General features: G+C 38.3%; 1 protein-coding gene across 7 annotated transcripts in view; it reads left to right on the top strand.

Moving 5' to 3' along the window:
• PHF3 (PHD finger protein 3) overlaps positions 1-25,426 on the top strand; it is a 55,307-nt gene that overhangs the window by 15,822 nt on the left and 14,059 nt on the right. For 2 of the 7 annotated variants that reach the window (XM_061347836.1, XM_061347840.1), the window contains exons 2-7: positions 2,951-3,085; positions 4,502-4,576; positions 5,201-5,362; positions 10,862-12,680; positions 23,081-23,408; positions 24,605-24,782. In XM_061347836.1, the coding sequence (XP_061203820.1) occupies positions 5,221-5,362; positions 10,862-12,680; positions 23,081-23,408; positions 24,605-24,782 (2,467 nt within the window). In that variant the 5' untranslated portion in view covers positions 2,951-3,085; positions 4,502-4,576; positions 5,201-5,220. Of the gene's footprint in view, positions 1-2,947; positions 3,086-4,501; positions 4,577-5,200; positions 5,363-10,861; positions 12,681-22,757; positions 22,967-23,080; positions 23,409-24,604; positions 24,783-25,426 lie in introns of those variants that run through there. The other 5 variants (XM_061347834.1, XM_061347835.1, XM_061347838.1 and 2 more) reach the window with 4 other exon arrangements.

Genomic DNA, 25,426 nt, shown 5'->3' with positions numbered 1-25,426 from the left:
TTAGGATGTGTTTGTGAAGAATGACTGCTAAACTGTAAAGATATAGCTGAGTTGCAAGTTTGTGGAGTTAGAGTGAGCAGATTGCTGCTCTTACAGCACAGTTAGGAGGTTTTCTGTTATTGAATGAATCAAGGTACAAGCTGTCCATAGATCTTATTATTCACTGCAGCTCCTAGGAGCTTAGCAGTAGTGGAAGAAGCAGTTTACTGTCCTGAAGTAGGTATTAGCAGGAAGACCTACTGTTGATAGGGGAAGCAGATACATGTGTTGTCTTTGCCAGTTGAAGGACGGAATTTGACAAAATGAGGCTTTTGAGAGCTAAGTGCAACCAAAGTTCTTTAAACAAGCAGAAGTGTCCAATACCATATTTTAGGTGTGTGTTTCTGATCATCAGAGTGGTCTGGTGGCTGTTCTTCCAAGAACTGAATGACTGACACAGGAGGGGCTCTTTGGCATTTTTAATCTTTGGGTGGTGTGGGTGGGTGTGGAAGTGTGATTCTGCTGTATTGTGGGGTTTCTTTTGTTTGTTTTCCCTGAGCAATTCATTGATCAGAAGTGAAAACTTCTGAAGCTTAGAATGTGACTTAACTCTTGAGAGCAACACCTTTTTTTCAGCTTTGGATGGTACCCTAGTGTTAGGTGTTCTGTTTTCTTCTGTAATTTCCTGCTGGAAGACATGCTGGAATCTTATCCACTGGTTTTATAAGCTTGTGAGCATCGCAGGTCAGACTGGTCACAGGCAGTTGAACTAAATAACCAACACTCATACTAAGTTGTTATTTCTCAGCTATCACAAGTTCCGTAGCTTTTCAGGATGTCATTTACTGGGGCAGTTTGATTATACATGTAATAGAGGTAACGGAATTTGAATAGCGTATCATTTGGACACATTTCTGGATTTAATAATAAAAAATCAAACCAATTTAGTTTATGAGTGTTTATTAAATCAGGTGTTTCTCATTAATGATGAGGAAAACCAATCCTACAAGAATGTACTAAGACTCTTAAGGACATCTTTTAATTGTCTTTTTTTTCCTGTCCCTCTGTATTGCTGCTGGGAAATTGTTTCACTCAGGTGCAGTCTGTTCTTTCTAGTTTTAGACTGTGTTTTCATGACCTCTGTTGAAAGCAGCATTACCTCTGCTAAAATCGTGATCACCTACTGAATATCTGAAACCAAACCAGTTGTTCTGACTACAAGTGTGTCTTTTCTTTAGATAGCGTCCTGTTTGGGCATGTAAGTCATATCAGGATTTTTTTCACTAAATCCAAATGTGTGTGTGTTTTTCCTCCTGCAGGTGAAATAATTTTGAGTGTAACATTCAGAATGCAGCCCAAAATTGAGTCTAATGTTGTTTCTCTCAAGTTTTCTTACCTCTTTATGCCTTCCTTCCTCCAAGCTGTCCATGCGAACAGTTGTACAGTTTCTTGTGACCAAGGTAGTAACTTTCCTGTATAAAGTTTAAATTTACTATATTGATATTATACTTAGAACCTGGAGAATGTTTATTTTTCACTCTTTTCTGTTTGTAGGTAACAAGCTATCATTTGAAAGCTTTAGTTATTTATTCCTTTGGATCAGTTTTATGGATGGAGAGAGGTTGAATGTGTAATAGGATTTAAAAGGCGGTTCATGTATTTATGAATCACAGAGCTCATATAAAGGCTCTCTTCTTTATAAAATAATTTGCTTTAAAGTGCTTGGTTTGGTGCTGTGTTTTTACTTTGTTGATGAAATTTGTTCTTTACGACTCCTTATTTCCAAAGTAACAGGCTCCTGTGCTAAAGAACCATAAACCAGTAGCCGGTGATGTAACTCCCATCTTTTTTTGAAAGATGCATGTTTTATTAAATTTAGTAATCCTAGTTGATTTTCATATGTTTTATTAAAACGAGAAAATCCCTCTACAATTCAGAGATTAATGAAGAATGGGAGTAAATCTTTAGTGTTTCCCATGGTACTTATTGTGTTTCTTTTCTTGCGCTGGGCAGTTAGTACAGAGTACTCACAGGCACATTCTTTTTTAAGCAGGTTACAGGCTTACAGGAGAACTTTTGTAAAGCAGTTGGGATTTGGTGTTTCCTTACGTAAATTATATCAGTGACCTTGTTTCCCTTGCAAATACATTTTTTTCTGACAGAGCATTTTTAATTCTGTCTATTGGATGTATGCATCACAAATGTCAGTAGAAAAATGTTTTAATATGAAGTATGCCATCTTTATTTACATTCTAGAGACTTAGTAATACCTTAGTATTTCTAATTTTGGCTGAAGAAAATCAAAGGAAGACTTGCATTAATAAAAACAAAGATTTATAAAGTTCAAAGATTTTGATAATGTTTTTAGGGGTATTTTCTTCCCTGTCCCTCTTTTACTACCAGCAAGTAAGGGTTGTTTTGCTCAATTTTACATTGCTGAAGAATTAAAAAATGGCCATGCTTTTGTTTTAATGCATGGAAAATTTTACTTTAAACTTGCAAGTGATTTTTTTTTTTTCCTGCATGTTATTCTATTATTGTATAACATAAACATCAGCACAGCACAGTAGTTTGGAAGTTTAAATACTTCACAAGTAATGGAGAGACTCAAAATACTAAGGTGAAGGCCAGTGGTGTCTTTTCCAGTACAAATATGTTGAATGTGACTCATAATTTCGTTATTTGCAGCTTGTTCAGTTGTACACTGGTGTACAACTTTTTCTATTCACGTTTTTCCTTTATTTTTTCCTTTCTTTTGTATTTTATCATTCTGTCTTAATTTCTGTATTACTGAAATAATCTTAAATATTACTAAGACCATCTGTATCTTTCTAGTTCTGTCTGGTTTTGCTTTTGTTTGTTTACTTTTCCCAGTGCTGTTTTTCTACTTCTGCTTCTTTTTTCATAATTTAATTTCCTAGTCTTCTCTGTATCTATTACTGTTCTCTGTCCCTTTTTCTCTTCCCAGCAGGGTCTGTGTCGAATGCTCCTCATCCTGGGGCCTCATGGGGCTGTACTAGCCGAGTTATAGCTCAGGTGGTTTGAAATTTGCAAGATTCTGTGCTTCAAATTCCTCTGTAAAATTAAAGCTACAGCACAGAGTCTTGTAAGTATGAAAATACTTTAATTCTGATATTTCAAACTGTCAACAGTAGACAAAATGTGTCCCCTTTGTTACTGATAAAGGAGGGTGTGTAAATTCAGTAACTTGAGCAAGAACCTTGTAAACCCGAAGACTAATGGCAGCCCTGAAATCTGCTCCAGAGCTGTTTCAGAAGTCTGAGTAGTTTTTATTTGTAATGTTGTCCTCCATAGCTTGGTAGTTTAGTTCTACAGTGAGGAAACAGAAGAGGATCTGAAAGGAGCCTCCTTTGTCACAGTCTGTTCCCCAATACCAGTTCCACATTTTGAAGGAATGTTCTTTAATGAGAATGCTAATACCAAAGTGCAGAGCAGTTGGTAGGACGCATTTGAGAACACAAGAATGAGCAGCTGGAATTAGGGTGAGAGTCCGTCTTGTTCAGTTTTCCATCTTGGACAGTGGGAAGTATTAGATATTTAGGGGAAAATAAAGTCTAACAGGGCACTTGTAATGTCATCTTTTTGCCAGTGTGTCCTTTTCTCCAGGAGGTAGCTTATAGCAAATAAGTGATGAAAGAATATTTGGATGAGTGGAGTAAGACCATCTTATCAGTCCTCTGCAGCTTGTGTGTGGTGTTGGTTACATAAATACATACACACAGACATAAAGGTGGCTCTGTGGATTGGAAAGTGAAAATTGCCAGTAATTTAATGAGACACACTTTTCCTGTAAATTGATGTGCACAATACAGTAACTAAAAATTATGGTTAAAATAAAATGAGTAAAAATAAATTGTCAGTTCAAGAAACTCCTAGCTTTCAGTTCCTGGCAACCATCTAATTTTGGAGGTTTAGAGTGCGGATTACCTGGTTCCAGGGTCAGGCTTCCTTAAGAGGCTTTTTAAAATCTTAATACTTGAACTTTAACATTACCAGGTGGTTTGGTTGGCTTATTTTAATTTTTCATGACAGGTGCTTGTGGATTGAATAGACTTGTTTAGTCATTAGTAGCAGTGTTTTGCAACTTCCAATTTTCATTATCTTAAAAGTATGTTCATTATTGTAGTGCCTTTGCAAGAACATTATTTTTTTTGAAGTTGTAAGTAACATCGGACTTCAGAAGGAGCAAGAATTGACAGATTTTTTTGAGACAGTCTAAAGATTTTAACAATTTTTATTTTCTGTTGTTTATTTTGATTTCTAAGATAAATTTATTAATTTAAATCAGTTTTAAGTAAGCAATTGATAGAAATTTTTAGGTATCTTATTTCTGTCATATGAGGTAGTTTATCTTAAAAATGCTTCTAGTTAGTTTCCTGAATAGTGAAAAACAGGCATATTTGGTTGTTTGGAGTCTGTGCTGTATTTGTCAGACCCTCCTACATGTTTTGTAAAGTCACATGGGTGTTTGGCTTGATCTTGCAAATTTCTCATTCCACAGGGACCAGGATTCATTAATCACACATAGGATCTTGCGATAGGAGAGGCTACCATTGCAGAACTAAACTTAGAGAAGGTGAGGAGAATGGCTGGTACAGTGGCCTGTCTGTTAGGAAATGTATTTGCAGGAGATACCTCAGCGATCCTTTGTAGGGGAGGTTAGGCATTTAACAAAGATAATATTCTTACTCTCCTAGGAGACTAGTGCATGCTGCACTCCATACTCTTCCCAAAAGGGGTTGCAGATATGTGATGCGGGTGGGACTTAAAGTTTTAAAGTTGTGTCCTGTGAGAAAACTGTGATTTTAAACTCTTTACACTACTGGATCAGCTCTTTCTGCTGTTTACCTTTCTTCACTTTCTCTTAGGTGGGAGGGGACAGTGAGGGGACAGCTGATCCTCTAAGTCTGGGGACCTTCCTGTGGCAAAACAAAACAAAACAGTAAAAATGTGAGTCCACCAAAAAGCTGTAAGGAATAAAGCTACAGAATTTTAAGCTTTGGGTAATAGCTTCTTCTACACTGAAACTGCCTCACATGGAAATTTTGTCTTGCGTTTCTTCATTTTTTCCCGTTTGTTTTTAGACGGCAAATTAATTTATTTTTCCCTGTCTCTTCCCCTGTCTTGCTTGGCATTACAGCTGCAATATTTTTGATCATTTTAAGTTTTAGGCTCTTTCTTGTTTGCTTGTTTTTTCCAGTGATCGGTCTTGATGATATTATGGATGAAGAAGGAGTTAAAGAGAGTGGGAATGACACCATCGATGATGATGAGCTTGTTTTACCTAACAGGAATTTGAGGAGCCGTTGTGAGGAAACATCAGTCACATCACCAAGAAAATCACCACGATTAATGGCACAAGGTGAGCATTCAATTTATTATGTGTATTTGCACATTTAAAGTAAATTAAATTTTTATAATCCCACACCCCTAACATTTATAAGATTAAAGTAAAGCTTTGATGTTTGCTTCTATGAATTCAAGTACAGATACATCATTTTTATTCACTGCAGCTTGAAGTCAGCATCCATAGAGTACTACTCAGTTTGAGTTCCTGTTTAATAAATATTTTGTGTCCATTTTTTGGCCAGTGGTCCTGATAGTAATTTTAAGATTTTGATCCTTTTACCTGCATCAGATTAGCACTGTGGTTCTTCACTAACAGAAGCATGGTGGATTTGCAAATAACATTGGAATATTAGGTTACCGTGTTTATTTTAAATTAAAATTTTAATTCTAGTGATTTTTGTTAGTGTATTTTAGAATCATAGAATAGTTTGGGTTGGAAAGGACCTTAAGATCATCAAGTTCCAGTCCCCCTGCCATGGGCACGGACACCTCACTCTAAACCATATTACCCAAGGCCTTGTCCAACGTGGACTTGAACTCTGCCAGGGATGGAGCATTCACAACCTCCCTGGGTGACCTATTCCAGTGCCTCACCACCCTAACAGGAAAGAATTTCCTCCTTATATCTAATTTAAACTTCCCCTGTTTAAGTTTTAACCCATTACCCCTTGTCTACCACTACAGTCCATAATGAAGAGTCCATCCCCAGCATCCCTATATGCCCCCTTCAGATACTGGAAGGCTGCTATGAGGTCTCCACGCACCCTTCTCTTCTCCAGGCTGAACAGCCCCAACTTTTTCAGCCTGTCTTCATAGAGGAGGTGCTCCAGTCCGCTGATCATTCTCGTGGTCCTCCTCTGGACTTGTTCCAACAGATCCATGTCTTTTTTATGTTGAGGACACCAGAACTGCACACAATATTCCAAGTGAGGTCTCACGAGAGCAGAGTAAAGGGGCAGGATCACCTCCTTCGACCTGCTGGTCACGCTCCTTTTGATGCAGCCCAGGATACAGTTGGCTTTCTGGGCTGCAAGCGCACACTGCTGGCTCATGTTCATTTTCTCATCGACCAGCACCCCCAAGTCCTTCTTTGCAGGGCTGCCCTGAATCTCTTCTCTGCCCAGCTTGTAGCTGTGTCTGGGATTGCTTCGACCCAGGTGTAGGACCTTACACTTGGCATGGTTAAACTTCATAAGGTTGGCATCAGCCCACCTTACAAGCATGTCGAGGTCCCTCTGAATGGCATTCCTTCCCTCCAGCGTATCAACCGAACCACACAGCTTGGTGTCATCGGCAAACTTGCTGAGGGCGCACTCAATCCCACTGTCCATGTCAGCAGCGAAGATGTTAAACAAGACTGGTCCCAACACCGATCCCTGAGGGACACCATTTGTTACAGGTCTCCAGCCAGACATTGAGCCATTGACCACAACTCTTTGTGTGCGGCCATCCATCCAGTTCTTTATCCACCGAGTGGTCCATTCATCAAATTGATGTCTGTCCAGTTTAGAGACAAGAATGTTGTGTGGAACAGTGTCAGTCGCTTTACACAAATCCAAGTAGATGACATCAACTGCTTTACCGCTGTCTATCAGTTCCATAGCCCCATTATAGAAGGCCACCAAATTGATCAGGCAGGATCTCCCCTTAGTGAAGCCATGCTGGCTGTCACCAAGCACCTTGTTGATTTTCATGTGCCTTAGCATGCCTTCCAGGAGAACCTGCTCCAAGATTTTGCCAGGCACAGAGGTGAGACTGACTGGTCTGTAATTCCCCGGGTCATCCATTTTCCCCTTCTTGAAAATGGGGGTTATATTTCCCATTTTCCAGTGGTCGGGAACTTCACCTGACTGCCATGGTTTTTCAAATATGATGGACAGTGGCTTAGCAACTTCATTTGCCAGCTCCTTCAGGACCCGTGCATGGCTTTCATCAGGACCCATGGACTTGTGCACATTCAGATTTTTAAGATGGTCTCGAACCAATTCCTCTCCTACAGTGGGCCCAAGGTCTTCATTCTCACAGTCCCTGCGTCTGCCTTCCAAGACTTGGGTGGTGCGGTCAGAGCCTTTGCTAGAGAAGACCGAGGCAAAGAAGTCATTCAGAACCTCAGCCTTCTCCAAATCCTGTGTAGCTAGTTCACCCGAGAGCTTCCTGAGGGGGCGTACATTCTCCCTAATCTGTTTTTTATTTGCTATGTACCTGTAGAATCCCTTCCTGTTATCTTTAATATCTCTAGCCAAGTTTAATTCTAACTGGGCCTTAGCTTTCCTAACCTGGTCCCTAGCTTCCCAAACAATATCCTTGTACTCTTCCCAGGCCGCCTGTCCTTGCTTACACTTTCTATAAAACTCTTTTTTTCATTTGAGTTTTCCTCAGGAGCTCCTTATCCATCCAAGGAGGTCTCCTGGCCCTCCTGCTGCACTTCCTTCTAGTTGGGATGCAACACTCCTGAGCTTGTAGCAGGTGATCCTTGAAGACCAACCAAGAGTCTTGAGCCCCCCTGTCCTCTAGGGCTATATCCCATGGAACCTTACTAAGCAGGTTCCTGAAGAGGCCCAAGTCTGCTCTTTTGAAGTCTAGGGCAGTGAGCTTGCTGCACGCTCTTTCCTCTGTCCTAAGGATCTCAAATTCAACCATCTCGTGGTTGCTGCATCCAGGGCTGCCCTGCAGTGCCACATTTCCAACGAGCCCTTCCCTGTTGGTGAGCAGGAGGTCAAGCATGTCACCTCTCCTTGTCGGCTCCTCTATTACTTGCAGAAGGAAGTTGTCTTCCACACAATCGAGGAACCTCCTGGATTGCTTGTGCCTGGCCGTACCGTCATTCCAACAGATGTCAGGGTGGTTGAAGTCACCCATGAGAACGAGGGCCTGTGAGCATGAGGCTTTTCCTATCTGCCTATAGAGTACTTCATCCGCAGATTCCTCTTGATCAGGTGGTCTGTAACATATCCCCACAGTAATGTCTCCCATTGCTGTTTTCCCTTTAACCCTGACCCACAAGCTCTCTGTTAACTGCTCACCTGTCCCCAGACAGAGTTCCATACTCTCCAGCCTATCCCTAACATAAAGGGCAACTCCCCCTCCGCACCTGCCAGGCCTGTCTTTCCTAAAGAGTCTGTAACCTTCCATTCCAACACTCCAGTCATAGGAGCCATCCCACCATGTTTCTGTGATGCCTATAATATCATACCCCCATAGACGAGCACACATCTCTAATTCCTCTTGTTTGTTCCCCATGCTACGGGCATTTGTATAGAGGCATCTGAGTTGAGCTCCAAATGAAGCTGGCTCATTGGCTGGAGCAGCTTGAATATCTCTGCATTGGTCCAAGCATTTATTATAGGTGCTGGCAACTGACTGGGAGTGTTGGGATGGAATGATGCCCCCCTCCCCCAACACATCTAGTTTAAAGCCTCCTTAACCAGTCTGGCAAGCCTCCTACCAAAACTGTTCTACCCCTTCTTGATCAGACCAGCTCCACCAGCCCCCGCTATACCTGGCTTACAAACTTGGGTCCCATCTGTCTGGCAAGCCTCCTACCAAAACTGTTTTACCCCTTCTTGATCAGACCAGCTCCACCAGCCCCCGCTATACCTGGCTTACAAACTTGGGTCCCATCTTCAAGGCACCCAAACCCCTGACTATGATGCCACCCTTTTAACCATTTATTAACCTGGCTAATCCTCCTAGCTTTTTTTAGGTCCTCCCCTGTATCCTGGAGAATAGACGAAAAGGCTGTCTGAGCTCCAGAGGCCTTAACCACCTCTCCCAGGGCTCTGTAGTCCTTCTTTATGTTCCCCAGGCTACTACTATGTATATCCCTAGCACCCACATGTATCACCAGAAGTGGGTAATAGTCCGTGGGGCTTACCAGAGCAGGCAGCCTCTCTGCCACATCCCTGATCTGTGCCCCTGGCAGGCAGCACACCTCCCTTGAGACCGGGTCAGGCTGACAGACGAGTGCTTCTGTCCCTTTCAAAGTAGAATCCCCTACTACTACGACCCACGGCTTTTTCCTGGCAGCACCAGTAGAAATCTTCTTTACTAGTGCATCACCAGGCTGTTTCTGGCGCAACTGCGTTTCCTCGTGAGCCCACTGCGGGACAGCAGAGCGGTTCTGCGTGGGGGCAACAGGTTCAGGAGGAAGTCCCTTGCTTTTAATTGTCCTTTTCCTCCTTTTTTTGTTGTTATTTTGTCACCAATTCCCAGCTTTGAGAGTTAACAACCTCCTTCTTTCCTCCATGAGCTACAGGGGAAGCTTGAGGACTCTGCACAGTTTGGGCAGGGAGCAAGCATTCCTGTTTTCTCTCAGCTACCCTGACATCTTGTAGCCTATTAATAGCTCCCTGCAGCTCAGTCACCTGCTGCAGGAGAGCCTCCACCAGGGAGCACTGAGTGCAGCCCTGCCCATTGTGTACCTTTCCCTCACCAGACCAGTGCAGGCACTCTCTACACCCCAAAGTCTGCACTGCAGACTCCCCTCTCATCGGCTCTGTCTTGAGTGCCTGCGGTGGCCACCGCCGGGGCAGCCAGAGCAGAACTCCCAGACCGGGCCCTGGTCATACGGCGAGTGCTCACCATCCCGCTCGCCTGCCCGCATGAAGTGCTGCGCGAACTGCCTCGACCTGCTCTGTTCACCCGCTCTGTTCACCGCGCTCCTGGGTTTATAGCAATTGCAGTCAGTCTTCCATCAGAATACTCAATATGCCTAAGTATTTTAATCAAATTTTAAATTGTGTGGCTGCTAGTTTCTTATGGTTAGGGTTTTTTCTAACTTGGTGAATTGATGGAGTAATTTACAGCACTGCTTATTCCCCCTGTAGTGTAGGCTGAGTTAAAAAAATAAAATCAGGGTTTAAATAAGAGCCTGTGGTACAAAGCTGATGAGTATGCTTTTTAAAAAGACACCATGCAGGCATGGTGTGTTGTTCAGAAAATGTAGGAGATGGCATCGAGTGAGAATATGGTTGAATCTCAGATTCTGGTACTGTGTTTTCTAAAAGCTTTGTAAGCTTCACAGCTTTACTTCCAAACACAATATAACTTAGTTGTGCAACTTTTACTTGAGGTAAAAAAAATTGAACTGTAGAAAAGTACAGTGGGTTTTGATTGCCTTTGTTCTCACTTCTGTTTTGTATATGCTATTCAGAACTTTTGTAGCCATTAGAATAAAGAGGACTTACCTCCATACTGTAGTAGTGTAAAATTGAAATGCAAGTAATTTACTACTTTTTAAAGTAGACAGCTGTGAGGGCTTTTTATGATTTTTGTTTGTTTTTTTTTGGTTGCTCGGTTGGTTTTTTGTTTGTTTGTGTTTTTGAGGGGGGTGTGTTTGTTTGGGGAAGGGTGTTTGGGTTTTATTTGGTTGGGTATTTTAAGTTTAATAAACAGCGAAGTTGTAAGTTCTCTTTGTGTCCAGTAAGCTAAATCAGTTCTATTCTAGATAGGTCTTGTATTTACAAAGAGGAGGATGCAGTATAGCTAAGATATTTTCTTTCTCCCTTTCTAGAACCAGTACGGAGTTTGCGACAGAGCACGCTAGCCAAGCGTTCAAACGTTGCACCTCTAGTTAATACCAAGAAATCATCTGTAAAAAGTGGATCTGCTCCAAAAACTGGACAGAAACAAGAGAGAAGTCCAGCTAAAGAGGCAGATGTTGCTGCACCCTTGAAAACGGAGCAGCCTAAAGAAGTTAGGCGGAGTGCAAGAAGATCAGGACAGATAGAAGGAACTGCAGCAGCAGTTACAGCATCCCAGAGTAATACAGAATGTCCTCCTGGTCCCGAAGACATGAATGAAGTCAAGTCTGAAACCCCATACCAGGCAAAAGTTGAGGAAGCATCCCAAGAGTTAAGTTGTGCTAGTTTAGCGGGAGCCTGTTCTTCTGAAGAAGAAAAAAAGAAAATAACTGAGGTTGCAATGAAGACTGAATCTGAAAATGTTGAGTCAGCTTGTTCAGTATCTGCAGATACTGAAATTACTGCAGTTAAAAATGAAGCAAATGATGTGCTTGATTCAGTGGTCTCTGAAACTTCTTCAGAAGAAAAGTCTGAAAATAAAACAGAGGAATTGAAGAAGAAAACAGAAGAGCACGAACAAAGTGTGGTAACTGGAAAAGCTAATAATCCATCTAGTGTTTGTGTGAATCCAAGTGAAATCTCTGAGACCTTTTTGAGTTTGTCCAGCTCTGTAGAGGAGGGGGTTGATTGTATTTTAGGTTCCCAGAATGTGGAAGTTCCTGATGGAAATACGCTGTCAATAAAGGAATGTATAACAGAACTTGCAGATAATGACAAGGGAATGGAGAAAACTGTAACTTCATCTGAGAAACCGTTGGACAGTACAAATTTTGATAATAAAGACTTAAAAAGCAAAGAGTTTACTTCTGCTGACCCAGGAATTAACATTTTGGAATGCACTGATCTTGACCAGGCAAGCCAAAATGTACAGCAGCAGATCAGCACTGAAGTAGAAAGCCCTGAAGCATCAAAGTCGCAGGATGATGATAAACAAGTTAACATTCCATCAAAATGTGACAAGAATATTAGGCCCCGGCACAGTAAATCTGTTACACAGAATAAACAAAATCTGACTGCAGGTACTCGACAGAAGTCAGGTGCAGCACAACAAGAAATAACACGTTCAAGAACAAGAGCTGGTCTTACAGCTTCAGGTCTTCATAGTCCCTATTCAGCAAGTCTGAAGCGGAATGCAGATGATCAAGAGAGCCATCAGGATTCAAATAACCCAGTTAAAATTAGAAAGAAACAGTCTGACCTGAGTTCGAAATCAAAGAGCTGTATTTCAGGGGTGACTGTAAAAAAGCAGACCAATACAATGCCGAAGAAAATACCCCGAGTTCAAACTTCTGGGCAAGTACAGAAGTCATCAATTCAAAGAGCAAGTGAGAAATCTCCTACTCATCATAGCTTTTCTAAAGATACCCACCACTCTGCATACTCATTGTCAGGGCATGTTTCAAATCTTGGTCAGAAGCAAGCTCAGGGCCAGAAACACCAGCTTGCAACTGTTATGAAAACAAGTAGCTCCACGAAGGAAGAGGCAGAGACAAAAGATCCCACTGTTGTAGAACATCTGAAGGAGGATGATAAAGAAAAAAACAAATCAAAAAGAATTGATAAGAATCTCCAACCTCGGCAGAGAAGAAGTAGCAGAAGTCTTTCACTCGATGAACCTCCGTTGTTCATTCCAGATAACATTTCGACAGTTAAACGGGAAGGCTTGGAACACACCTCTATTAGTGAAAGCAAATATGTTTGGGTGCCCAACAAGCAGTGTGGCTTTTGCAGAAAGCCACATGGCAACAGGTGTGTGTAGCTTTGTGTCTGAGGAATTTATTATTGGTCTCAGAAGATAATTTTTTTCCTCTTTTACCAAATGTTTCATGCTGCTGCTGTTGAAGCAAAAAGGCATAGCCTCGTAATGGAATACTGTCTATTACACTGTCAGTTAATTTCCTTGGCCTCATAATGGAATACTCTCTGTTACACTGTCAGTTAATTTCCTTTGCACTCATACACTTCTGTGTCTTTTAAATAGAGTAGTAGAAACTAGTTTGACAAAATTTACTGGAAATGCTTAGTTCTAGGAATAAATTTGTTGATGATCTCTTGAGGTCCCTTCCAACCCTTGGGATTCTGGGATTCTGTGATTCTGTGATGAATGTGTAATTCTGCTATGCTGCTAAAATGTGTACTTTAAACTTGACTTTTATTCACAGAAGAGAAATAAGGCTAAGATGTCTGTTCCAGATTGTCATTTCCTTCTTTACAGAGACGTCTTAAATCAAAGGATTACTATCAGCCAAAAAAAAAAACCACAAAAAAACCCAAGTACCCAAGTAGCTGTTTACATGTGACTTTTATCTGGTAGAAGTGTGATTCTGTTTTTTTGGTTGTTTTTTTTTTTTTTTCAATTTGTATAGTCATTGTCCCTGCTTATGGCAGGGGGGTTGGAACTGGACGATCTTAAGGTCCTTTCCAACCCTAACTATTCTGTGATTCTGTGATGGCTGTGAGGCTTTCCTGTCACAGGAGTACTGAAGTAGTTGACGGGGGTGGTAGAAAGAATGTAAGTCTCAACCCCAGAAAACTTTCATGTGAGGCATATCTGAAATTGCCTTTAACTAAACCTAATCATGAGTTTGTCTGAAGTTGATAATGTCCCTCTGTGGCAAAACTTACTCTTCCACACTGTAAGTGAACTGAAAAAGGCTGTTGGGTTTCACTAATGAACTGCCACTCAAAGACTTAAGAATTCCTTTATTACCACTTCTTATTTTCTGGATTTTATATTGAAGTATTTTTTGAAGCTACAGTTCTACCTCCCAGCCTTTTTGATGGTTTTTTTTTTTTTGTTTTTTTGTTTGTTTTGTGGGTTTTTTTGGTTTGGTTTGTTGTTTGTGGGTTTTTTTTTTGTTTTGTTTTGTGTTTTATGAACGTATGTCTGATTAGTCCTTTCCTTATGTGAAAGAAAATGGTAATTTTCAGTGAGTGTGCTTTAGAACTCCATATATCAGGGTGAAATATGGAACAATTACCTTTGGTGCCTGAGGTTTTTATAGCCTTCATTTGTAAGAAGAGCCTTTGTGACTTTTATTGACTGCTTACATAATTTGAAAAGCTAATACATCAAATTCATTTACTGTGTGACTATAGTAACTGCATCAGTGTGGCCTATTAAAAGAATTACGGCTATATTTCCCTGCCTGGTTGGTAAGAATTACCTGATTTAAGGGGCACTCAGGCTTATTTCTGTGTGATTTTGTGCTTTTTTTTTTTTTTCTCATTTTTTTGGTTTGGTTTTCGTTTTTTTTTTTTTTTAATGCTTCTATTGTTAGGGCTGTCCCTTTACCATTTGGACCTCTACAGCAGTGTTTAATTTTATGTTACAATATTGTTTAAGTCTGTGCGCTTTGCATTTCCTTAGTTTTTATCATCTTGTGTATTACTACAATGGTAGAAGTATATAGCCTGCATTTCAGTGAATTGTTTAAATTCAGAAAGGCTGCTTCATGACATGAACACTTTTATGTGGATATTTTTAGAGCAAAATATGCTTATTTGGGGTTTAAACTGCTTTCTTAATGTCAGTCTTGTTTTTTTGTTTGGTGATGATTTTTTGTTGTGTTGTTATTCTTGTTTGATTTGTTTTTAATATCTGTTACAAGACTGCTGGCAACCAGCAGTTTCAGGAGAAAAGGAACAGATTTGCTAAATGTAAAAATATACAGAAGTTCGGTATATAGAATATGACTGAGACACACTAGTAGAAGTGAGGAAGCTTGCAGTATTGAGCTTTGTGCTTAATAATAGAAGACTTAAAGACTGTCATTCCAGCACTTTTTACCATCACTATTCTAAAAAATGTTTTAATTTGTTCACGTTATTTTTATTTTGTAGCTGTATGCTGCAAATAAAAACTCAAACTTTTCAGATTCATTTGGTGACATGACGATACAAAAGGAACCAAAGCTTGTATCTCAAGTGCCTTACCATGTTGTGTTTAATTATTGGTGCAAGAGCAAGAAGATGTTTTTAGTACAGTGCAATAGAAAAAAATCTTAACACAAATTTCACTTTCATCCCTTGGAAAAACGTCAAAACTATCAAAATTGAGTTTATTGATAAGGGGGTTTCATTCGCTTTGTGGATTGCTTTTTAAGGAATTTTTGTTTCCCTTTTCTAACAGCCTGGCTGGTCAGTCTGTTTCCTCTATGTGGTTTTTTTTGGGTTTTTTTTTTTTTTGTTTTTAGGGTTTTTTTTTATTCTTTTATCTGCTCATTTCATAAGAGAAAGGAGAAAGTTCAAGATACAAGTATTGTCAAATGACAGTAAGTTCAACAATTGTCAAAGCCAGAGCTAAGGTCTGAAACATTTGTGATTTTGTCCTGCTTTATGGTTATTTGAAATTTGGAGATTTTAACAGTGCTCTGGTAAAATTTACCAGAAAAAGAAGTTGAACTGGAGTTGCAACCTCAAGGTGGAAATAATGTGCATAAGAGCTTTGTAGTACGTCATGTTAATGTAACACATTTAGAATTCAGGCTGCAAATTAGTTGTCACTGGAACCTTTTTGTGTTCCCTGCAAAAAATGAAAAACCAGTAGCTTGCTGTAAATGTAGTAGTAAGCTAGGAAAATTGATTTGGGTTGAAGATTTGGAGATGTGTTGGAGATGGTTTCATCAGCTTTGTTTGTGTGCAGAATCACCGAAGGGGAATGCTTATATTGGCCTTTCACACCCCCAGAGTAAACTTATTGTGCCTGCAGGAAGAGTCAAAGTATGCTTACCTTGCACTACCAGTGCAGTGGGTTTGGCTGTAAAAGGAGAAATCCTTTTTAACAAATGTGACTTGCATGATCAAAACAAGTTTACAAGTTAGAACGTGTCTTGACTTTTAAGAGGCAATATATATTTTTTTCTTTTCCTGTTAATAATTGCATTCTTTGGCACCTGAGCTTTTGAACAATGGCTATTCATACTTTGTTTTCCACTTGTCTTGATGCTTATAAGCTGGAACCAACATAACAGGGTTTTTTTGTATCTTCCATTACCCATAGCGGGTAAGCAATGTTTGGCTTTAGAACTGTTTCAGTCTGTTGGCTTGATGTGTGTTGATTCACCTTCAGAGTTTTACCCTTATAACAAAAAAGTAATTGTACTTTCATGTGAAAACTAAACCATTTTTTGTTTTTTGGCAAGTCAGATAACTATGGTCTAGCTTTGTCCTTAGTAATTTTCAGCATATCTGAAAATAGTTTTTTTGTTTGCTTATGTTCCAGTGCAAAGTTTGAATTATTGTTGTTACTCATTATAGTATTGCTTTCAATTTCTTTGACTTTGCCATTGTATCACATTGATGTTAGATGTTTTCTCATCAGCTAATATAAATCATATATCTAGATTTTCATTGATCCATAGATGAAACGTGTATGGATATGCATATCACATAAATGTTACAGACTGAAGTTACTACCTCAACTTCTTGATGAGTTCATGCAATGATGAAAAGAATAAGTCTTCTCACAAGCAGTAGTTATTTTTCTGAAAACAGATTGAAGGTGTTTAAAGACAGTTGAAGAAAAAAACAATTTTATTTCTTGACAATAGAACTAAGTGAAGGTCATAGCTCTGCTGGCACTGAGTAATCTACTGATGTAAGATTCCTTCTTGTGTGCCTTATATGTCCCCTTCCAATGTAAAGGCGCCTATTACAAATTTTTCCAGTTTTCACCATATACGTTCAAGTTATCTGCAGGCTGGAGAGCTGAACTCCTTTCTTTCTTGTACAGATAGACAAAGCCTAACTACTGTTTTGCAGATTGTCTCCCTTGTCTTCACCAAGTCGTGTTCAATGGAAGAAATTCCATCAAATTCCAGTTAATAATTCATAGCACCTAAGTTGAGATGCTCTGTTTCTAAGCAAATTTTCTCGAAAGCATTGTGTCACCAAGAAAGTTTGTATCTTCAATTTCTTGCTGGTGACTTCCCCTTTTGATTTCTACAATTCTACTAAGTTTTTTGTTGTTTGGTTTTGTTTTTTTTTAATAGGATGTGAGAGTTTGGGCATTCTCTTTTGTTGTTTTTTTGGGGGGTTGTTTGTTGTTTGTGTTTTCCTGTTTGTTTTTGTTTTGCTGTTGCTTGGGATTTGGTCATGCAGTTTGTGTGGTTGTGCACAAACAGGCCTCCTCAGAGCTCACAGAAAGATTAAGTGATGCAGGACCAGAGTTTTACTCCGCTTTAATGTAGAGGAAAAGTTAGTAATATTGTAAAAGGTAGTTTACTGGAAAGTGCAGGAGTTGATTTAGCAAAGATTCAGTATTCCTGATCTCTTGAATATGCATAGCCACTAAAATGTTTCTACACAGCTGTCATACAGAAAATTACTTTGTCTCATGGGTGAAGTTAAAAAAGAAACCTTAAAACTGTTTTTTCCTGTTGTAAACATCACTGGGGCATTTGTTTTTTCAAAGTAGTGCTTATACTTCAGTAAACTATTTTGGAATCAGGCAGTCATGTAATTTTCATAGCCAGTACAAAAGAGAATGGCTAAGAAAGGAGATTAATGCTCCAAACTTATAACCACCCTTAAATTAAGTGTGCATATTTTTTAAGGGTGGGTGCATATAAAAGCAACTGAATCATTGTTGTGACAACACTTCAGAAGAAACAGCCATTAAAATAATTATGATGCCTCAGTTCTAGTACTGAATAGTATATTTTATACTGCACATTATGCAAGATGTCATCAGTTTACAGTCATGGATGATGTTTTTAAGTTTTCTGCCTCTGTTACTGCTTTCTTCCACTGTGAAAGCCTTGCAGCATTTAAAGCTATCAGCCGTGTCCACCCACAGCTGTAGAAAAACTGTATGACCGTATAAACAAAATCGCATTGTAATGTATAATTAGTGAATGGAAGGACTCAGCTGTGGTTTGTATTTACAGCAGTGTCACTTTATTAGTAGATTTTTATAAAGATTATATTACTGTGCTGCAGTATAGGTAGGATTATTATTAACACCATTAGGGATTCAAGCAAATGGATGAGTTGTTTAAAATGCATAGTTTGATATATCTGTATCTCTCTCTGAGTTAGAGAATGTACAATCCTGATCCTGCGAGATGCATTATGTGTGTAGAATCCTCTGGTAGTGGAGCTTCCCTTAATGATTTTTTTTTTTTTTTAAATATGGATTTGTTATTAATGTTAGGATAGGTACCATTTTTGTCAGGGTTTCAGAAAGTTCAGTGATTCTGTTTTTCCTGTTACTGGGCATGTTTCATGCATTTACCTTTAGTTCAAAGAGCAGAGGGATGTTTGTTTCCTTTTTGGAGAGGTTCATTTAACATAAAAACCTAAAATTACAGTTTTGCAGAAAAAAGAAACTTACATAAAAGATGGGCTGTTGGAAATCAATACTTAAAAAGGTTTGCAGTGTATTTTTTTTATGCTGCAAATTTTGTGCAGAGAGATATGCTGATAGTGTTTCTTTGAAGATAGGTTGTTCTTGTTAGATCAAAACCCGACAGTTCATGTCACCTGTATTAGACTTACACGAGCAGTTTCTCTTCTTTTCTTTTGTACATGTTCTTTGTCAAGGTAATGCAGTTTTTTGTTTTGGCACTTTTTTTTGGCAAACAGTTGTTTCACTTCAGCTGTGAATCAAGCCCATGCTACTTCACTGATGTGGACCATAAATGCTGCTAAAGCTGTTACAAATATCTTACTACTAGTAGTGCCTTTATTAGCTGAAGAAATAATTCCATGTAGTATCACTGCTTTAACGTTGACTAGCATCAGTGCAGCTGAGATGTTAATATGACTTTACAATAGATGTTATGGAAGATAGATGAACAGTGCCATTAATGGGGGAGAAAACGCAGACATGAGACATGCTTTAAATATTTGAGTTCTTTAAAAGTGTGTGAACAGTAGTTTTACTCCTCTTAAGTGTACTTTTTGTCTAGGGTGTCATTTTGAATAGTTTGGCCTGACTTTTTGAGATTTGAGTCCTGTTACGGTGTTTTCCCAAATGCAAAGGACTAAAGAGAAGCAATTATTTCTGAAGTAAATTATTTTCTTACATTATCTTAGAATGCCCACACTGAACTATTCTGACAGCTTCCAATTTTTGTATTTATGTCATTCATAATTACAGCTTTATAATGAACAACTGTTTTATTAATACAATGGTTTCTGCCCATTTTAATTGTAAAAGTCTTATTTCATAGTAAGGGATATCTCTGGAAACTTGCTTTTGATACATAAATGGAATGTTTTTTACATACATTTAATTTACATACATTTAAAGAGTGGCTTCTATATTTTGAAGATAAATCATCCAAGCTTGAGTTTTTTTTATCTAACAGATGAATTTAATTTAATACAAATAACACACCAAACAAAATCTTGCAATCCTAAGAGAGCTTGTGGAAAAATTGTATTATTTATCTCTTTTTATGTATCATCCATTACTTTCTAATTTTAAGGTACATCTTTTCATCCCAATGCATGGACTACCAAGAGGATTCTTTAAAGAGATGAAACAGTAACCTGTTGTATGCAAAGGTCCCGATCTACTATAGTACTCTTTGCTGTCACCTGTCAGCTCTTTTTAATTTTTTTCTTAAAGTCTGGTTTTATATTGAAGTCCAGTGAAAACAATTCTGTTATTTAACATGGCACGATTTAACATTTTAAAAGACATTTTTCTTTCTCTTTCAGCTTTACATCTTCCAATCCAGCCTTACAACATGGGTAAAACTCCTGCACTTCAAACTTGAAGCAATCTACAATCAGAAACTTTGGTGTTTTCATAGTCCAAGATATCAGAACCTCTTCAGTCACAACTTTGACAGCTGTGCAAGAGGACATCCTTGATACTTCAAGCCAGGCTTCAGTTTCCCTTACTTCCCTTTTTAGTCTTTAAGCATTGCCCATTACCCAATTATAATTGCTGTTACAAATCATAATTATGTTTTTTGTGCAGTTACATGGAAGAGATAAATATGTAAAAGTGGCCTTATGGTAAAAAAGGATTATTTGCATTACTGGTACCAAAATCAGTGCGTTCTCTTCCATCCTCAGAAGTTGTAGTATTTCAGTTGACTAGTGTGAAAATATAAGTAGAAATAGTGAATTTTTGAGGCAGGCAGTGCTGGTATTCTTATTACCATTTTGTATAACTAGGTTCAAGCAAGATAATTGTAAACATTACATTCTGTTTTATAGTACAGGCTTCATGGACATTTCCAGATTCTCTTTGTAGTCCTAGTTTATGAATTCTGAAGTTTTATTGTTTGTGTTTAAATATAGTGTAATTGAAACCTTGTTGTGAAGACTGGAATGAAGGCAAATGGATATTCCATCTCAGTAGTTTGCCTAAGGTGGTTTGAATGACATCTGTCCGTCTTGGTGTATTCTTAGTGAAAAATGGTCTTTTCTGAACTGAGTTCATTACAGGGGGTCTTTTTTTTTTTTTTTTTTTTTTTGGATAGACCTGAAAATAAAGATATAAGACTGGATGCCTATCATGGTGCTTTAATTATATCCTACACCATCCCTATTGCCCACATACTATGTGTGAGCTAAGCTGAAAAATTACATGTGCTGTCAATTTAAAGTTGAAGATGTGCAGCATCTTGTGTATGTTAGTCTCTGCAGTTAATCTTTTCTGCAAGTTTAGTCTATTTTCTAAATATTAATGAAAATCTTGTTGTGGTTGCTAAATGTTGCAATCTAGCTTTCTCATTTAACAAAATAGTCTCCAATGCTTGAGTTTCAAACTGGGGAAAGATACATACATTTTAAATAAAAATCCAAGTAGCAGTTGTGGCTTCAAGACGGTGTATTCTTGGTTTGCTTTTATTTTTGACTGAAAGTCGTTCATTCATTGGTACACCAAAATACACTTTAAGCAAGAAGCACTTTCCTATACGCTTTGATTTTTACTTCAGCATTGCAGAAATTGATTTGGATTTTTTGTGGCTATTTTCAGTGTTTCCAAAGCTTTACTAATAATTTCTTGCAATAATACAAGATACATCTTATGTAACATATCCTGTTGTGGATCCTTGCAATTGTGAAATAGGCACCCATGCTATATTTTGTGTCATCACATGTTTGGCTCCAGCTTCTCAGAAAGGAGCAGTCATCTTTGTGCTGAATTCTCATTGCTTCTATCTTTGTTTTCCTGTTGTGTTTATGGATGCTATGGTATTACTCTGGTAAAACCTTAGAAGCAGTTGTTCCCTAATGTTACCTTTCTTTTAAATTCACTTTGCTGGAACATGGATTTGAAAAGATTGAGATGCTGACAAAACATGAAGGAAGCTCTGCCTTCCTAATTGAAGCTGCTAAGTAGATGGACAGTTTATTGTTTGCTAGTGATAAGTAATACCACAAATGTACTTGAAGCTCAGGGAAAAAAAAAAAAAAAGGAAAGAATGATAAAATAGTTTGTGAAGAAAACTGGATTGAAACCTTCTTCAAATCTAGCAAACAGCATCACAGGCTAGTGAAGCTGAAAATGACTTCTCAAGCTGCTTGAGTTTTAAAACTACTCAGATTCATTTTGCATCAAAAGATTATTTACTTCAGCAGAATTTAATCCTAATTTATTTTGGGTAAGCAAGGCCACAATATAAGCACAACATACTATTCTCATTTCAAACATCTGCTGTTAGATAGTAAGAACTTTCATCTCTTGCGATATCAGTATTTCTTGACTACAATACTTGCATCATGGTTTTGCAAAGTAGGTAAGTCAACAGATGGCAGATTCTAACCTGAATAGGAACATACATAAATTAGGAATCATTTTTCTTAGACTAATCTTATGAAAGAGATTTATAGGCTATTGGATTAAAGGCACAGGGTTTGCAGGTTGGTGTATTTAGCTTCTGGCATAAATTGCTGAAACAACCAGCATTTTATGAATTACTATGTAAGTATGAAACAAAAGCAAACCCAGAGATACAAAAGGGAAAAGAGAATGAGTGGATTGTGCAAGAGATCTTCCTAGATCATTTGAAAGCAGATCTTTAGTAATGATGCCAGAAGAATCATTACTACCATGTAAGTGTCCTGGAATCACTTTATTGAGGGGTTTTAACCTATGTGATTTTGAAATTTCACATCCCTCCCAAATTGTTCCACTGGCAGTTGTACCTATCAGTGCAAGTAGGTACTAGTGATAATTAAGGAAGTTTTCAAAATGCTCCCACAAAATAATCAGAAATTGTGGCTTTATTTTAGGCTGAGTGATCTTTACTTTGAAAATACTATCTCTACCTAAAGTTACTTTTACTATTAAAGTAATGAAGGACCTGAAGTACCTCTGAGATGAAAGGTGTCCTTTGGTGTTTGAAACATCCTTTAAATAGTTATTAGCTCTGAATAACATAGCAACACAAAAGTGGCATGTACCTTGTTTAAAACAAACCAGTCACTGCAAGCTAGACAGATACAGTTGGAAGGCTCCTGGTTCCATATTCGCCAGTAAAAAGGAATTTTCTGTAAGTATTTCAGTAATAATGGTCTAAGGAATGTGATGTTAAAATAGCAACTAGTTTAGAATAGCTTGATGTTGCTGTGTTCCTCATATTTGTCAGAATGCTTAAATATCTGACTGATGCGGAAGACTGCAGTAGGTATGGTGCAGTGGGTAGGATGGTGAGTGATCATATTTGAAGGAAATAAAGGATAATAGGAACTTGGAAGGAACTTTCCAAACCTTTCAAATACAAGTTTACTGGTTTGGAGAGTGTAGGTGTGTGGTTGGTTTTTGGTTTTTGGTTGTTTTGGTGGGTTTTGTGGTGGTGGTGGGTTTGGGTTTTTTGGTTGGTTTTTTTTTTTTTTTCCTTAATCCAGTCAGGATTTTTTTTTTTTTTTTTTTTTTATTTTTAATAGTAGTCTGAAAAATCCTGTTGGTAGGATTTGGGGGCAGGTTACAAAAACAAAAGGAGGTTATGATAGTCTCTTGGACTACTGCTAAAAGCAGAATGGCTTAAAAAGTATTTCTCAGGAATTCTGTGCCATGTCGTAAGGCTGGAGATGGATGTAAAGCTACAAAGAAAATCCCTTCCCAGGTAAGAATGAATTGTTGAGATGCACCAATCGAAACAAGTATGGTACGTTCTGCTCTACTTGCTGTATCTTCTTTGGTAGTCTGTATGCTGACTTACCTCTTCTTTTGTTTTCAGGTTTATGGTAGGCTGTGGTAGATGTGATGATTGGTTTCATGGTGATTGTGTTGGACTGAGCCTTTCTCAAGCACAGCAGATGGGTGAAGAAGATAAAGAATATGTGTGTGTGAAATGCTGTGCTGAAGAAGACAAAAAAATTGAGTGTTTGGATCAAAGTGTACCAGATAATCAAGTGAAAACTGAAATCCACAGAGAAGAAAAAGAAAGTCAGTGTGAAAAACTGGGGACGTCGAAGCAAACACCTGCTTGTAATCTGAATGTAACAACTGAAAAAACAAAGCAAATGGAGGACACTGGGAAGCACAAAGTCAAAATCTTCGGACGGGTGTGTCTTATTTAATGCTTAAGATGCTGTTAATTATTGGGGGTAGAAGGAATTTCCTCCTAACCCCCAGCTATTTAAAATGCCACGTTTCAAATATTTTTGTGAATCTTAATTTCAAGCTTATCCAGTATTATTTTCAGAGTTACTTCATTTTCTAACTGGTTTGACTGTTTTTTAATGATAGTGATGAACTCCTCTTATACTGAGCAGGGTTATGTGCACATCATATGCATTTGTGTATATACACCTATACATACTGGTGTATATAGAAAAGGTGAAGAACTTCATGCGTTTTTCTTCAGATTTCTAAGCACTTCTACAGGACATCTTATCAATTTGCTGTATGATATAAACTGCAGTTGTTTTAAATATATGTAAAGCAAGTCACGCAGTGACACAGGCTGCCCTGAGAAGCTGTTGGCTGCCCTGTCCCTGAAAGTATGGAAGGCCAGGTTGGATGGGCCTTTGAGCAACCTGGTCTAGTGGAAGGTGTCCTTGCCCATGGCATAGAAGTAGGAACTAGATGATCTCTAAGGTTCTTTTCAGCACAAGCCGTTCTATGATTCTGGGAATATGAAAACAGTATTTTAGCTTGGCTGTTTAAGTTCAGTTTATATGCAGAAGAAAATGCCTAACGTTTTAACTGGGGCCTTTCTACTTTCTCTGTGTCTCATATTATTAGCCGAACGACAATTTGCAAGAGCAGTGAGATGGTTTTTGTTACAATTCTTTAGAGGGTTTCAGTATATAGCATATTCCTCATAACTTAATCCAATAAGCCTTTTTGTCTTTATTTTTGAGTAGTAGTATAATTCAGACACGTAAGTATTGTGTTAAATTTTGGTTTACATGTGCTTTCTAAAGATAAGTGACTTCCTGTGGATATGTGGTTAAGGGATGTTCATTCGTATCCCCGGTCTTTTAAAGTAACTGGAAGCATAGTGGTTTTCAACATGGAGTTTAACTGCAAATTGCCTGTGATGTGTTTTCAGCCAATATTTCAAAATCGTTGTTAACCAGTGCTTTGCAATAATCTGGGATATTCAGTAACCTTTTAGAAAATACTATACATACATCCAGGGAATTCATTATATGCTTTGATTTATACTTTAAAAAAATGTGGAAGATTTGTGGTAATTACATAGTTGTTCATTGTAGCATTCAGTAGCATGCTAACGTGTAAATGTTTACTTCAGGAGTCTGGTGATGGGAAGAACTTGCCAGAGTCCAGAGACTCAGATACGAAAAAAGGGCAACACATTCCTGCTCGAAAAGGATCACAAACTGCTGTAGTTCCTCGGCGATCCCCTGAAGACAAAAATGAAAAAATAAGTAAAGAATCCCTTAGTGTGGTTGAAAGGTCCACAAAATCAGGTAGTGAGGTTTGGTAATGTACTCCATGCTGTAATTCACATAAATGTACAGTGAAGGATAATGACTTTTATAGTACCAGTTTTTCAAGTGCAAATAGGGTGAAGTGAAATGAATCTTAGGCATCTATGAAATAATTCTTCTAAAACAGGTTGCTTGAACTAGGAGGTGACAAAAAGATTTTACGATCACGATTTCAGAATATAAGTTAATCTAAAAATCTTTTTAAGCAGAGGAGAGGTTTGGTAGTCTCATTTAGGACAGTTACTATAAAATTATTAATCAGCACATTTGTCTTAATCTCTTAACTGCTTTGAATTATGCTTATAGTGGAATTGTTTATTGCTAATCTTGCCCATAGCCTCCCTGTTGCAGGACTGTGTTTTCAGAGAGTTGAAACTTTGCCAAAACGTTGCTGGCATGTGGAGGTTTTCCTTTTTCCATGCCTTCCTCAGGCTATTGGTTTTAGTCTAGTTCTTCATCCTCCTCTTGAGGAGAAGATAAGCACAAAAATGCATTGAGCAAATAAAGCATTGTTAGAGCTGCTTTAATAAACAAACCTATTATCTGAATACTTTAAATCACAGTGCAGAATGGCAAACTGGTCTTGGGTCAGTACTACCTTGCTGCCAAGGAGGGGAAAATCA

The sequence above is a fragment of the Neopsephotus bourkii genome, unplaced genomic scaffold (assembly GCF_033783945.1).
Source record: "Neopsephotus bourkii isolate Nb327-2 ecotype Australia unplaced genomic scaffold, CSIRO-AGI_Nbou_v1 NB_330, whole genome shotgun sequence".
NCBI classification, from domain to species: Eukaryota; Metazoa; Chordata; class Aves; order Psittaciformes; family Psittacidae; genus Neopsephotus; species Neopsephotus bourkii.
The sequence above is the reverse complement of the archived record's forward strand: the minus strand, read 5'-3'. Positions and strand labels throughout refer to the sequence as shown.